The sequence below is a fragment of the Malus sylvestris genome, chromosome 15 (assembly GCF_916048215.2).
Source record: "Malus sylvestris chromosome 15, drMalSylv7.2, whole genome shotgun sequence".
Lineage (NCBI taxonomy): Eukaryota > Viridiplantae > Streptophyta > Magnoliopsida > Rosales > Rosaceae > Malus > Malus sylvestris.
Window position 1 is genome coordinate 51,689,742 of NC_062274.1, and position 13,860 is coordinate 51,703,601.

Below are 13,860 nucleotides of genomic sequence, written 5' to 3' on the forward strand. Positions count from 1 at the left end.
AAGCCTCACTTTGCATTTTTACTAAAAAATGATTCCTAAAGCACTCTCATAAAAAAGCTTTCAATCATTTTAAAAGCATTTTCAAACCAGTCGTCTAAGAAAACACTTTCTTCACCCCATCGCCTATTACCTCTTCACTGTTGGCAATTGGCCTCTTGCCAAGTCCCGTAGTGGCCTTGGTGCCAAATTAGGAGCTGCTACTAACAACATCAAGAAAACAAGAGATTAATTGGCTCCTTACTATTTTCCCTTGGGATTAAAAACAAAAGACACCAAAAATTAGGGGGCACCTCCTCAGTGATTCACTGTGTTTCTTTCTCTCTTTTTAAAGACACAAGTATATGGTATACAATTTTTTTTTTCTCTGTAACAATTTTTTCTTTGCCCGCGTCGCGGATGCTCGAAAAAGAGCCTGCATATTTTACAGTTGATTTGATAAAAGGTAGGGTTCTTTTCGTGAAACTCCTGCAAGGTTATGCTTCAACTGGTCACACTATCTCAAGGAGGCTTCCCTTCGGAAAGAACATCCCGTCATCGCGACCTCACAAATGCACAAGGGAGATGAGAGGCCTGCCACCGTTTGGCTTTGACCTGCAATCTTCTCCTAATTCACTTGTATATGTGTTGCATAAGGAACCTGCCACCTTTTCACTTTGACACTCCACCATTCACGCCAAAAACAAAACTATACCGTTGTGATGTGTACGCCTTGCATATTTTCTTGAAGAGAAAGGAACGATCACCGTGACCAACAAAAGAGAAGAAAGATGAAGACTCCTGAAAGTTCCAATAACCGGATCTCCTTGTTCCAAGGTCCTACTGCTAAAGCTGCAGCAAAAAACACTCATCATGTCGTTAACTCGGATATCAGAAGTAAATATCAAACAATTGACATGTAAAGCAAGGCCAATTAGCTAATTTGTCTATGTGGACAAATGCTTAATAGTTCTCCTACGTGAACAGCAGTAAAGAGAGTTTCCATGCCCTTCAAAATCTGCCTTCATATACATTAGGCTTTTGGTGGATCAATTCAGTCTCAAAATTGATCAAGATGCATAACCATACAAATGATCGACCAATTCAATCTCAAAATTGATTCTCAAGTCTCCAATAAGGTTGCACCAAAGTTCAGTTTGTACTGGATTCAATCCAATAAGATATCCAAAATCTGCTAAGTTCTCTTTTGTATACAAAATCCAAATAATTACAAATGTATATACTTGTACAAATCGACTGTGTAATTCGTATATTTGAACCAGATTCAGATTCGATTTTGCTAAACCTGAATAATCCCCACTTCAAAAATTATGCCACAATACTCTTTTAGTCTACAAGTTTAACTTCTCATAACACGCATTAGTAAAGGAGGGAAACTCTACTCACTCAAAACCATGGTATCAGAAGTTGCATAACTGACTAACACCTCATTTACAGGAAGACCTATTTCTATTAGGAAAAACCTATGTTGCTAAATGACAAAATTATTGAAAAGAGGCACTTATTTTCTAATTAAAGCAGCACAGAATCATATCTTCTCATCGGCCTTAACTCTGAACCAGAATTGTATACCAATATAACACTTCAAAGACCATACACAAGAAACCACATAATGCAATAGATCAAAATCCATATATCCTACATAACAAGCAGGAGAGAAGAAAAAAACTTATTTGTAACTTACACGACAGGGATGGGCCAGGTGATGAAGACGTCAAGTCTTGTGCACTTTCCTTGTCTTCTGGACTGGGAGCATAAGACACTTCGGGAGCAGGTGGAACATGTGGGGACAATTGAGATGAAGGTGGTGAGGAGGATGGTGGAAATCTAGGAGGATATGTAGGAGGAACAGTAGGGTAAGAACGAGAAGTTGGCGAGGACGATGGAGGAATTCTAGAACCTTCAAGCGGACATGGACGAGAATGTGCAGGTACCTTGGATGGTGCCGGTGAGAGATGATCAATGTCAGGTGAGGGTGCTGGAGCGTAAACTGGAGAAGCAAAATAGGGAGAAATTGATGGCTCTGGAGATGGAGCTGGAGAAGCAGTTGGAGGGGTTGCGGAGAGTGTATCTTTCAGACAAGAAGATAAACTGATACTTTTAACTTTACCAAAGACTGAGTTATCCAGGCCAAGATTCTTTGCAGGAGAGCCTGTGATTGTTTGAGCCAACTGCCTTAATCTCTGGGGCACAAAGCCTCCAAACTCAGACATTAGAGAAGCTTGAACTACAACTGGGGCTGCTGTTGTTGAACCCATTGTGTTTGTTATTTGCAAAAATACATTCTGCATGAACAGGAAAAATGCAGAGTTATGTATCACTGAAATAAGACACAAGTATGAGAGCATCAACCAGTACTAGTATATATTCAAATGTATATTCATTATCCTTTCTAAACTTCTGGAAGAAAAATCAGCACTCTATGCGGCTACCCTTTTGTTGTCTTTGTTACCTCTATTGTTAAATATATGCCTTCCATTGCATAACAAAGACAATTCTTGCACGTATTTCATATATAGTAGGAAACTTGGATCTATAATAAAGTTTGAATTGTTAATGATGGTCCTAGCATGTTAGAATATAAAACAAATGTTGTAACTCGTTGTAACAACTTAAGTTTAGGAAATAGTGGTGAACCAACAACCTTAATGCATCAGAACCCCAAAATTTTATGCCTAAAGAGAAGTGTGCAAAAAAGTTACTAGAGTAGGTGTTATACCTCATAAGGCCTTAGGTGCAATCCAAACTTCAACTGCTGCTTTAACTCGCCAAAATTTTCCACTATATCATCTATACAGTTATTGAGAGTAAAATTAAATAAAATCAGGGGTAACTGCCAGATTGAAGCAGGTTGACCAGGAATCACAGTAACTCCCCCCGGATACTTCAGAATCTCCAATGTAGATGGCTGCCCGAAAATTGATGTTGTCAGTGTAAGATTGGATTGCTTAAGGAAAAGCTCAACTAAAGATGACCTCAGCACACTTAAGGACACAGGAGCTATTGGAACATTTATTGGATCGGAAAGAAAACCAAACACCACTTCAGTCCAATTATATGCATGAAATTGGTGCATAGACAAGATAGCCACCTGTTGACAAGAAGCAGACTTCACTTTGACTTCACTTTGTATAAAAGCAATATGATATGGTCTATAATGGCAAAAGATTGAAACTGTACCTTTGTACCTGGGACACCTATTTCCCCATTGATATCATATTCTAATCTTCCAATGTGTGGAACAAGGTCCGTAACTGGCTTTTCCAATCTGAAGTATGCCTGAACTGTGGCTGAAAAAAGATAAAGAGACACATAAGGGAAATTTTGCTATTATGAATGGTTCACCAATTCTGCCTTCTCCGTTAATATATATGATGATTACTGTCTCAACACAGATAATTGAATCTTATCTATGAGGCATAACCTTGTCTTGATCCTAAGTATTGTGTTTTAGATATGATTGGACATGTTTTATTTTTGGGGATTGCAAGATGTCTAAAATGTTTATGGCATGCTAATATTATGAGCTTGAATTATAAATAAATAATAAATATATATATGTATGGGTTACGATCCAGGGACACACGCTTTTGACACACATTTTTTGTGGGGCCCACTCGGTAACGTATTTCAACAATCCGAACCGTCTATCTTTTAAGACTTCCCTCAAAAACCATGTCTACCAAAAATACCCAAATCTGAAATCATATGACCATTGGATTAAATTTAGTGGGCCCTACAAAATGGGTGTCAAAATGTGTGTTAAAAGCGTGTCCCCCGGATATATAATACATAATATTAAATAAAGTGATGAAAAATACAACATTCACTACACTGAACAAGCAGTGCACCGAACGTAGAACAGTAAACTCTATCAGCCAGCTATTTGATCAAACATAAGCAAAACACATGATAGAAAAACACGAAAAGCTCAAGACCAGCCACCAGTCTCCCATTCTTATAAAGTTTATGGTATCACTTTATACTCAAGTCAAAATTACCTTTAATTTTATAACAACCATACAGAAAAACTCCAAAGGCCAACAAAGCAACAAGACAAAGCAAAAGGAACCAAAAATAGGGTCTGACCACTCAAAGAATTACCATGATATTTTTATATAAAGATGAAGTCTGCCCCTTCAAAAGTATATGACACCAATCTATACAAACTTTTTTTTTAAATTTTAACTTTGCCTTGCATTGATGATGCTCGAAATACATGGTTCCTTTTTTAATATTCTCCAAGAATACTCACTGTTCAAAGTTCACAAAGTTGATTAGGTTGCAGTGTTGCACGACATGTTTCACACAAGTTACATTACAGCTAAAACTTTGGTTTATTGTATTCTTGAAGAGGAAAAACATTCGGGTAGCCAAAACTTTGGTTTTTTGTATTCTTAAAAGGCAGGAGTTACGGGCACTTCCAATTCTGACTCAATCTTATTCCAACCATATTACAATCAACTCCAACTAAAAAGAGAGCATTTCTGGAAATATGAAAATGTATTTAGGTCTTAATGTCTAACTAGATGCGTTGAATCTAAGCATCATAAACACTCCTAAATTCAAGTAAATCAAAGTGAAAGCTCTGTATTTAGAAAATCTCAACATGGTATTCGTCTTTCCATGATTACCAGAAATCATGAAAGAACCAATCCCTTTCCCATCCACATCCTAACTTTAAGGGGATTTACCGTCTCCCCAGAACATCAAAAACTCTTAAACCGAAGACTTGAATTATACAGTACAGTCAAACACCAGCTGCCCCATCCTTAAAATAATCAAGAACCCCCATTTATGTAAAAAGCGCCCAAAAAACCCCTAATTATTTGGTGAACCACCACAACACCCGTATCGCACATTAACACGACTACCAAACATCTACGCAACAAGGTAAACTACCAGAAACCCATTTACTCAAAACATCCAGCAACCCCCAATTATACAGGAAAGATACACACTATCCATTTGCTCAAAAAATCAGAAAATTCCACATACCCATTTGCTCAAACCATCAGAAAGATCAAATTATGAGGCAAAATAATTCAAAAAAGCAGAATAATCAAAGTGAACCAACTATATTTACAGTAGAGAGAGAGAGAGAGAGAGGGAATAGAGGACATACCGCTGAGCTTAATTGCCCGTGTAGCATCAAACCCAGAGTTGGTAGCATGGTGAGGAAGGATCCAGAAGATCCCAGAGAGAAAAACTGACAAACTGAGAATTAAAACGAAGACGCATCTAAAGCTCAAGCCTTTGGCGATTCGGTTGAAAACCGTCGAACACCCAGGACAGATGAGTCCCGAAGCATTCTGACCCCCGTCACTCTGCTGCTGCTGGTGTAGATTTGCTTCACCCTTCCCCATTCGAAGAGCATCTGGGATTTTCCCTCTCTTTCTTTCTTCAGTCTAAAGAGCAGAACACAATCGACCCAGAAGAAGAAGAAGGTGGAAGATGTGAGGGACAAGTGTTCATGGTGGGTATCGCCTTGTTTCAACCCTCTTTCCTACTCGTTTCTTTTAGTTTTTTACTCTCTCTCTCTCTCTCTCTCTCCTCTCCTCTCTCTCTTCTCTCTCACTCTCAAGTTTAAATTAAACCACACACTCTCACTCATAAGTCACACTCACACACACGAGTATTCTTATTGCTTCTTATATTACGACAAACAATATTATATTATGTGTTTGTGTTTACGCTAACAGCTAATACTACGGTTTAATATTATTCACGTTTTGTCACTTAATATTACGATTTAGTAGTATTTCTCTTTACTTGTAAGTAAGAGATCTTAGATTCAATTCTCGCCAAAGACGAATTTGAACCACATTATTATCAGCTCATTATGAGACTTAGCATACTCTCCCACACCTTTAGTGTAAATAATATCATTTGTTAAAAAAAATATATATTATTCACGTTCTTTTATAAGTTAAAAATTTTGGGTTCGATTTATTTTCGTCGATGACAAGTTCGAACTAAATATTATGACGGACTCATTATGTGATTTAGTTCAAATTCTTCATCCCGTTAATGTAAAAACAGTGTTCTATTTAAAAAGATAAACATGACACTAGATTCGGAAGAGAATTTAAACTTAAAACTCTAATTATTAAAGAATAAAGTTATGATCACCAACACAATTCACCGCTGCTTTTCGTAAATTATACTATTTTTAGTAATTAGGCTACCGAACGTTGAGAAGAAGCAAAGGTGAAAGAGAAAGTGGGAGAGCATAAAGATTAGAGAGATGAAGAAGCAATTGATGGATAATATTTTATAAAAGTTGAAAGAAGAGAAAAATGCTCCATCCACCATGAATTGAATTTGAAATGTTCCATGGACCATATTGATAGTGGCTTTCAACAGTAACGCCAATTTATTACTACTATTATTATTATTTTAACTTTTGGGCTACTCATATGCCACGTATTATTACCATTTAATTAATTTTTATTTTTGTTTATTTTTTAAAGGAATCAACTGGCTGCGAAGCCACGTCAGTTCACTTTTATGAGGATAAGGAAAACCCATAGAAGCATTTTAATATCTTCCTGGTCATCATCGTGTAATTCATCAGTCTCAGATATCGAACCCGAAACGAACCGTGTGGAATATGAACATAAAATTCGCCTTAACCATTGTATCACTATGTAGTAGTTAACTTGTTTTGCTTCTTTGAGTTTCACTCAATTAAGTGATGAGGACGAAAGGAAGTTCACCCACTCACGTCGACTAGTGATTGATGCACGATGTGTTTGATGAAGGGAGCTCATCATAAGCATATAAAAAGTGTGAAAAAACTATACAACTATTGGATGGTGATGTCCAATGTGATTGGACAACGGCTTCTTACTTTTCTACAATCTTACTACCCAAGCCTTCTCCACATCCATTTTCTCTTTACTTGTGTTTTCAATTACCTTGTTAGATTTATTGCCATTAGCATTACAATGTATGATGTATATTGACTCGCATCGGTGGCGATTCGATTCACATGAATGAAGATTCGATTAATATGACAACTTTGAAATTTAATTATTACTGGTAGCTCATAGTGCAGTTCTTTAGTCCAAATCCCGCCTAGTATAGAATATTGTTGTGTCGGAAAAAATCAAAAAGCTTCTTAGGATTTTTTTTTTTTTTTACTTTATGTTTTGAGAATTTTGTCAAACAAATTGAAATTATTATAAAACTAAAGACTACTGAAGCTACAATGACAACATAAACGCTCCCAAAAACTTTAGAGTGGTGTTATCCACACACCCATTTTATTCTCATGCATCCTCTCAATTTTCGATCATCGGATCCAATATCCTATAGAAGATAAATGGACAAAAATTAACGTGTGGGAAGTAAAAAAAAAGATGTGTGGAGAGCAGTACTCTTACCTAAATACTATTTATGTATTAATTATGGACATTAAATTCTTTTTTAATAAAGAAGAAGAATACGATATTTCCACTTGATCGGTACGTTAGAGCATTTCCAAATGAGATAACAAATTTTAAACATCAAAATGATAGTTGATAGCTTATGTGGCAATTTGACATTTTGTACAATATTTTGCTTCACTCGATATGTTAAATAATAATGTCATTTAATAAACTTTTTATCTTTTTATGGAGTCCAATGATTAAAGCAACCAATCAAATATTTCAAAAACATAACAACATTTATTATATATTATATTAATCTATTAAAATATCATTTAATAAATTTGACATCTACTGTCAAATTTGATAGCAAAAGGCTTTGCCTTCAAATGACTCAGCACTACCTAAGAAATTGAAGGCTCGGTTGGAAAGAGTTGGCTGCCATTTTTACTGTTGTATGCCTACGTGGCAATTTTAACATCTCCTTTGAAGATGCTCTTGGAAAGGTCCTGCTGTCTTTTGTTGACACTCCATCCTCTTTGTAGTTTTATTATTGTGGTCACTAGATGTACAACAAGAAGTATAAGTCATCCAAACTTTCAGAGATCTTGTGAAATAGGAATTTCTTTCGTTGGGAACATTTAATCTAAGATCCTCATTTTTTGAACCAATTTAGCGCACAACTGCAAATGGTGGCGATGTTTGTTAGAATCACCCACAAACACCAACTACAGGGTGAATGGGGTTGATCACGAGTATGATCAAATCCGTGTTGGACAGCTTACTTGGAAGAAAATCAAATCACAGGTACAGTTCTAGAAAGAATGATGTAGTGTGTACTACATCGGAGTACATCCTTGACGAATAACTTATGACAAGGCATAGAGAAGAGATGAATCATCATCATATGTCTACGCGCAGACGACGGCATGCATAGAATAGTCACTGATTATGGTAGAGAATGGTTGATGATCGTACAAGATTCTAGTCGAAAATAAAAGGCTAGGGTTTATATAGAGATCTTGAGAAACCTTGCATGGAAAGTAATCCTTATTCAATCGAAAGAGAATCTAGGAGAATATCTTTGCACCTGAAGTCTCGCGTTCAAATCCCCCGCCACTTCGTTTAGTGTACTATCTTTTGTAAAAAAAAATATTACGGAACATGTTCACTAATTTAAGAAATGAAAGCAAGAAGGGATAAAAACCACATAAGCATAAAATTCATGGTTTTAACAGAAAATACACAGCTTTATCCCGACAAGGACAACTACAAAAAATGCAAGAAAAGATTTGGAAATTAGAAAAGTTGGATGGTAGAAAACGGGACGAAGGGCGGATATAGTCGAGGTACGTAGTGATAGCCAAAACAAAATATAACTTGCATAACAACATTGTCAAAACTCTAGTAGCGCTTTTAACTCAGATAACAGATCTTATAGAGGAGAATTTAACAGACGTCCTACCAGGGGGGAAAACAAACTAGAGCACAAATCCCATCAAATGCTTAGTACTCGTCGTCATCATCACTGTCGTCATCGTCACCAGCATCATTGAAGGCCTTCAACCTGTCAACCAACTTCTTCTTCCTCTCATCAAAGGTAAGCTTCTTCAAGTTGTACCTGTTACGTAAATGAAAATTAGAATCATCTGATAGCAACTTCCCACTGATTACTTGCAAACAATGAAACGAGGACTTGATGTAAAACATCAACAACTGGGTACAATCAATCAGACTTTACCTCTTGTGCTCCTGAGGAGCCGGCTTTTCAGTCTTCTTAATTGTAGGATCAGCACGGATGGCAGCATGAACTTTCTTGTACACCTCCTCGATGTCATCCGCTTCAATGCCTTTCTTAATATATTCACTGAAGTGACTCTGGTATTTCTCTGGCTCATCCTCCGCCAGAGTCTAAAATTAAAAAAAAAATTAAAAGTTTAAGAAAACAGTATTAATTATTCTACCTGACAAGAATTCTGAACTCTTCTTTGGTTCAACGTCCATAAAAATTCAGAAACAAATAATTAGGATTTTGACCAGCCGACATAAATCTTCTAGAACAGAGTTAATGCCAATGCATGACATGAATACTCAAGTCTCAAACTTACCCTCATGTATGCAGCAACATGGCCACCATAAATGTACTTGCGATGAATCTCAGCGTCAAGTTGCTTACCATCCTTGGAGAAACCGGCAAACCTCTTTTCACTGTGAGGGATATCCAAACCCCCATCCAAAGCACCCTGCAATCAATTAAAAATTCTTCAACTCAGTTAGGCACACTCCAAGTGGATTAAAAATTGAATTACTTTCAAGAAAAGACCATGTTATGTATAGGATGGAAGCAATATGAAAAATAAGGTACCACCAAGGATCAATATAAAATTCATCAACAGGCATCCAAAGAAATGTTTAAATCGAGGTTCGTAGGATAAAAGAAAAAAGAGTGCTATTGATAATAATGACTGAAAAATAACAAAACTGTTAGTCCGAAAATGTCGTCCATATAGGAACGTTTACCTTAAAGTGAAAGTACACAACAAAGTAATTTACACATAAGCATCATCAAAAGTTAAAAACAAATACTTGGAACACATCAAATATAAATAGCACCATAATGTGGTACCCACCTTCAAGGCACCGAATACACGGTTTCCTGTGGTGGTCCTGATCAGGCCAACATCAAGAAGAGCACGGAATGGCCTTCTGCTCTCAGCTGGCTCTACAGAATAGTCTTCACCAGTAGCCTAAAATACCAGATAAATTTTCACAAAAAATTAGATATGAAGGGAATCAAATTGAATAAACAAAAAAAAAAAAATAATACACTACCTCAACATTTCCCTCGTACTCATCATCCATTTCAAGCTTCTTCAACACACGACGAGCCAAGAGTAGGCCAGTGCAGTAGGCTGATCATAAATATACAGTTACTGGTACTACCCAACAAGTTGAACTCATGCATCAAGACAGACAGACTAGTGAAGCAAAATAACCAGAGGGTGGAAACAACACCTGCGGCATAGTTTGTGAGACCAACTTCAAGCCCATAGCGTGGGAGCTCATGGGAGTAGGCTGCAGCAAGAACCAAATCACCAGCAATACTGGCAGATATAATCTGAGCAACAATATCCTTGTTGGTCTAACGATTATGTTAAGGTGCACATCACAGATTGCACAGGTGAAACAGTCATTTCAAATTCTAACAACGTACCCATAGAATACAATGCCGAAACATTAAAAAACCCTAAAAACTATTCTTAACAAAAGATGAAACATAAATGAAAGCCCGAACGGGAATAGCCCAAATGTTGGTAGCCAAAAGGATACAAATCTCACAACAAACCGATACTTGGGTGTGTTGTACTTGTTCTTGTCTTGGTTAATGAGCCTAATCCGGGCACGGTAGTCGGTCTTTCCCTCTGCCGAAAACATTCGACATTAAAATTATCATCATATGCAGAACACTAACAAACAATTAACAAAGGCCCTCAACTTGAAAGACGAAATGGATACCTCGCCTTCTCCTGTACTTGACTTGAAATCTCTTGAAGTAAGCCCTTGATTTCTGAGCTTTGGCGAAAACCTACAACGAATAAATCAACAAATTGTTTAACAAAATCCTTCCCAGAAATCACATACAAAGAACAATGGTTCATGCAGCAGAAACACAAATCCATCCCACTAAAAATGTAAGTGTTTCAGAAAATAATCATGGAAATCATAAAAGTTCAAGTGTTATATCAATTAATTGGGAAATTTAACATAAATTGAAAAGTAGAGGTAATCAATCAATTTTCCGAGCAACCAAACAGAAAATAATCATGCTATTTCTCTCGCAAACGCAGAGAGAGAATTTCCATGGAAGTAGCAGAGACCACGTGAGGGGGCTCACCATTGCGGAAGATCAGCAGCCGAGAGTAACGAGACCAAGTGGGAGAGAACCGGCTAGGGTTTCTGGGGTTCAGAAGGTAGCTCTTATATAGTGAACCTGCCAAATGGATTTGAGGATCGACGGCTGGCTGTAAGTGATGTGTGGTTTAATAGGGTTTTGTGGTGAGATGGACGGCTGGGATTCGATGTCTCGCTCATGGTCATTTGGTCTTTACCGAAAATTGTGTAGGGGCTTCTCATTCTTTCCATATTTAGTTTTTGGCCCAATTTCCCTTCTTTATTCTTTCCACATTGAGTTTGTGGGCTTTGGGCTGAGAATATCATTAAATTTTCAAAAGGAAATGAAATGACCTCCTTTTTATAGTGCATATTTAAGTTATACATCTGAATAAAAATCGTTAAATTCTGTTATGTTAAATGATTTAATGATTTTTTTTCCTATGTGTAACTTAAATGATCTAACAATTTTTTCCAGATGCGTAACTTAAATGTGAGCTTCGATGTGCACTAGAGAAAGCGTCAATGTATGGGTGGGCATTTTAGTGTGTTTACCAACCAACCAAACCAACTCACCTGGTATAGGTTGGGTTGGGTTCTAAACTTTAAAAAAAAAAAAATTTTGGTCAAAACTCGTTCAATGGATGGGTTAGGTTGGGCTGGGTTGAAGTGTTATTAATCTGATTGAAATCGACCTACTTGAGTAACAGTAATTCTTAAATGCACTTGTTTACTAATGTTTGATTTGAATAGTACAAATTTATGTACTAGGAATAGTAACATGTAGTGATATAACAACATCAAATTCACATTTAAGTCCAAATTGTCGTAAGTATTGATTATTTGTCTCTCATACTCACATTAGTAAAAAGAAAAAAAACCAATCAAGCCTAACTCACGGAAACCATCTAATCCAACCCACCTAAGAATGGTTTGGGTGGGTTGGGTTACCAATTCTCTTGGGTGTCAATGGATTTGAACAATTCCAATCCAAGCCTATTGGGTTGGCCAACAGACTAAAGTCTTACTCGACCAACCCACCAGATGTCCACTCTTACCTGATGTCCACCTTTACCCAATGACCAGATATAAAGATAAGTATTATTTAGTGAGAGTTTTCAAGTGGTTAAGAGAAATTAAGTATTGAAAGGAAATAAAGAGTAAGTTTGAGCATTGATCTCTGAATTATAAACGAATCGTAACTTTATTCGAATTTAAACAAATATGGAGCATTGGTCCTTGATGCCAATTCCGTGAATTTTTTGTGTACTTCAAAGGGCCTTTAGCTTAGTTTCCCAATTCAATCTCTAAGAAGAGCTTAGGCGCTTAATTTTCATGTCAAATTCATATCAATTGATTTGAATCAATCTGACTATCCATTTTTTCATATTTTGACTTTTATGAAGTTTATTTCTTTGCTACAGTTGATAAAAATACATATGTAGAAAGCTTACCTTTTGTCTCTAATATTTATTAACGAATTTGTTTAGACCGCTCTTCGAAACGTGAAGCAAAAGCAAACTATTATAGTTCGGAGCCCAGTTCCAACTATTTCTTTGTAAGTGGGTGAGGTACTTCATTTAGGGGGTCGAGCAAGTGCGAGAAAATTTCTCCGCTTCAGTTTATTAGAAGTAGGGAGGTCAAACCAAGGACTTATAGAAGTTGGGGCTAGGGCTCGTCCCCGTCCCCCATCAATATTGAATCAAACAATAGGGGGTCATAGCAGTGACCTCTTTTTTATTGATTCAATACAATAGCGAAAAGATCATACAATTTATGCTGAGATAGAATTTCAAATAGTTAGTTTCACCAATAGAATATAAACACTTACTTCACATTTACAATTACACAAAAATGCACACACACACACATACATACATATATATATATATATATGTAAATAGAAATTTCAAAGAAGACATCCAACAAAAAAATTAACAACCCATTTCACTTCAAAGCATTGTTGTGGATGCAAATCTCCTAAGGTTGGATTGACAAAATCACACTTACAAAATAAGAAACACCGTTAGCCTAATTGACAAACACTTTAGAAAATAGGGTGGGTGCCTGCCGAAGGGCTTCCGATGCCTAAATCAGAAATAATAGGAGAAAAACTATAACATAGAGAATTCTGAGTAGTAAGTGGCGATTTTATTGATCTACTTAAGTGACTCCTCGCATGCAGCTAGGTAGGGAGGTTGCAAGTCATGTTAGGCAGACCACTATGTGTAGCTAGTGTGGTGTAAACAAGTCTTCGCATGCAGCTACTCAAAATCGCTAGTGGGAGGCCTCTAGTAAATAGAGGTGCTAGTGTGCGGAACACCTAAGGAAGACTCCAAAAAGTTGACCCATACCTCATTGAGCCAAGAAAGGCACAATGGCAAGACCTATAGGGCAAGGAAAGGCCTAGCCTTTTAAGGTTTGGTGGGTCTGTTCATGACATCAAGAGTTAATTCATCATATTGAGCTAAAAGTTCATGTGGCGTCCTCTTATTCAAAGTGGTTAACTTATGTCTCCACAATTGCAAATGGAACAACATTAAATATTATATAGGGAGTTTTAACGAAAATGGCCTGACACTATTCATCTCAATCAAAA

The 13,860-nt window shown here is 36.8% G+C and overlaps 2 protein-coding genes across 2 annotated transcripts; both read right to left on the reverse strand.

Annotated features, from left to right (window-relative positions):
* Positions 1-209: 209 nt before the first annotated feature.
* Positions 210-5,595, reverse strand: LOC126602431 (uncharacterized). The gene is made up of 5 exons (XM_050269295.1): positions 5,123-5,595; positions 3,178-3,287; positions 2,717-3,088; positions 1,682-2,282; positions 210-828 (listed from the first exon to the last, which is right to left on the reverse strand). Exons 1-5 carry the CDS (start codon positions 5,361-5,363, stop codon positions 740-742), a joined length of 1,413 nt encoding a protein of 470 aa, XP_050125252.1. The 5' UTR covers positions 5,364-5,595; the 3' UTR covers positions 210-739.
* Positions 5,596-8,567: 2,972 nt separating this feature from the next.
* On the reverse strand, positions 8,568-11,415 carry LOC126602433 (60S ribosomal protein L5). The gene is made up of 9 exons (XM_050269297.1): positions 11,266-11,415; positions 10,887-10,956; positions 10,701-10,792; positions 10,386-10,512; positions 10,203-10,282; positions 10,001-10,117; positions 9,479-9,613; positions 9,112-9,281; positions 8,568-8,991 (listed from the first exon to the last, which is right to left on the reverse strand). Exons 1-9 carry the CDS (start codon positions 11,266-11,268, stop codon positions 8,877-8,879), a joined length of 909 nt encoding a protein of 302 aa, XP_050125254.1. The 5' UTR covers positions 11,269-11,415; the 3' UTR covers positions 8,568-8,876.
* Positions 11,416-13,860: the final 2,445 nt, after the last annotated feature.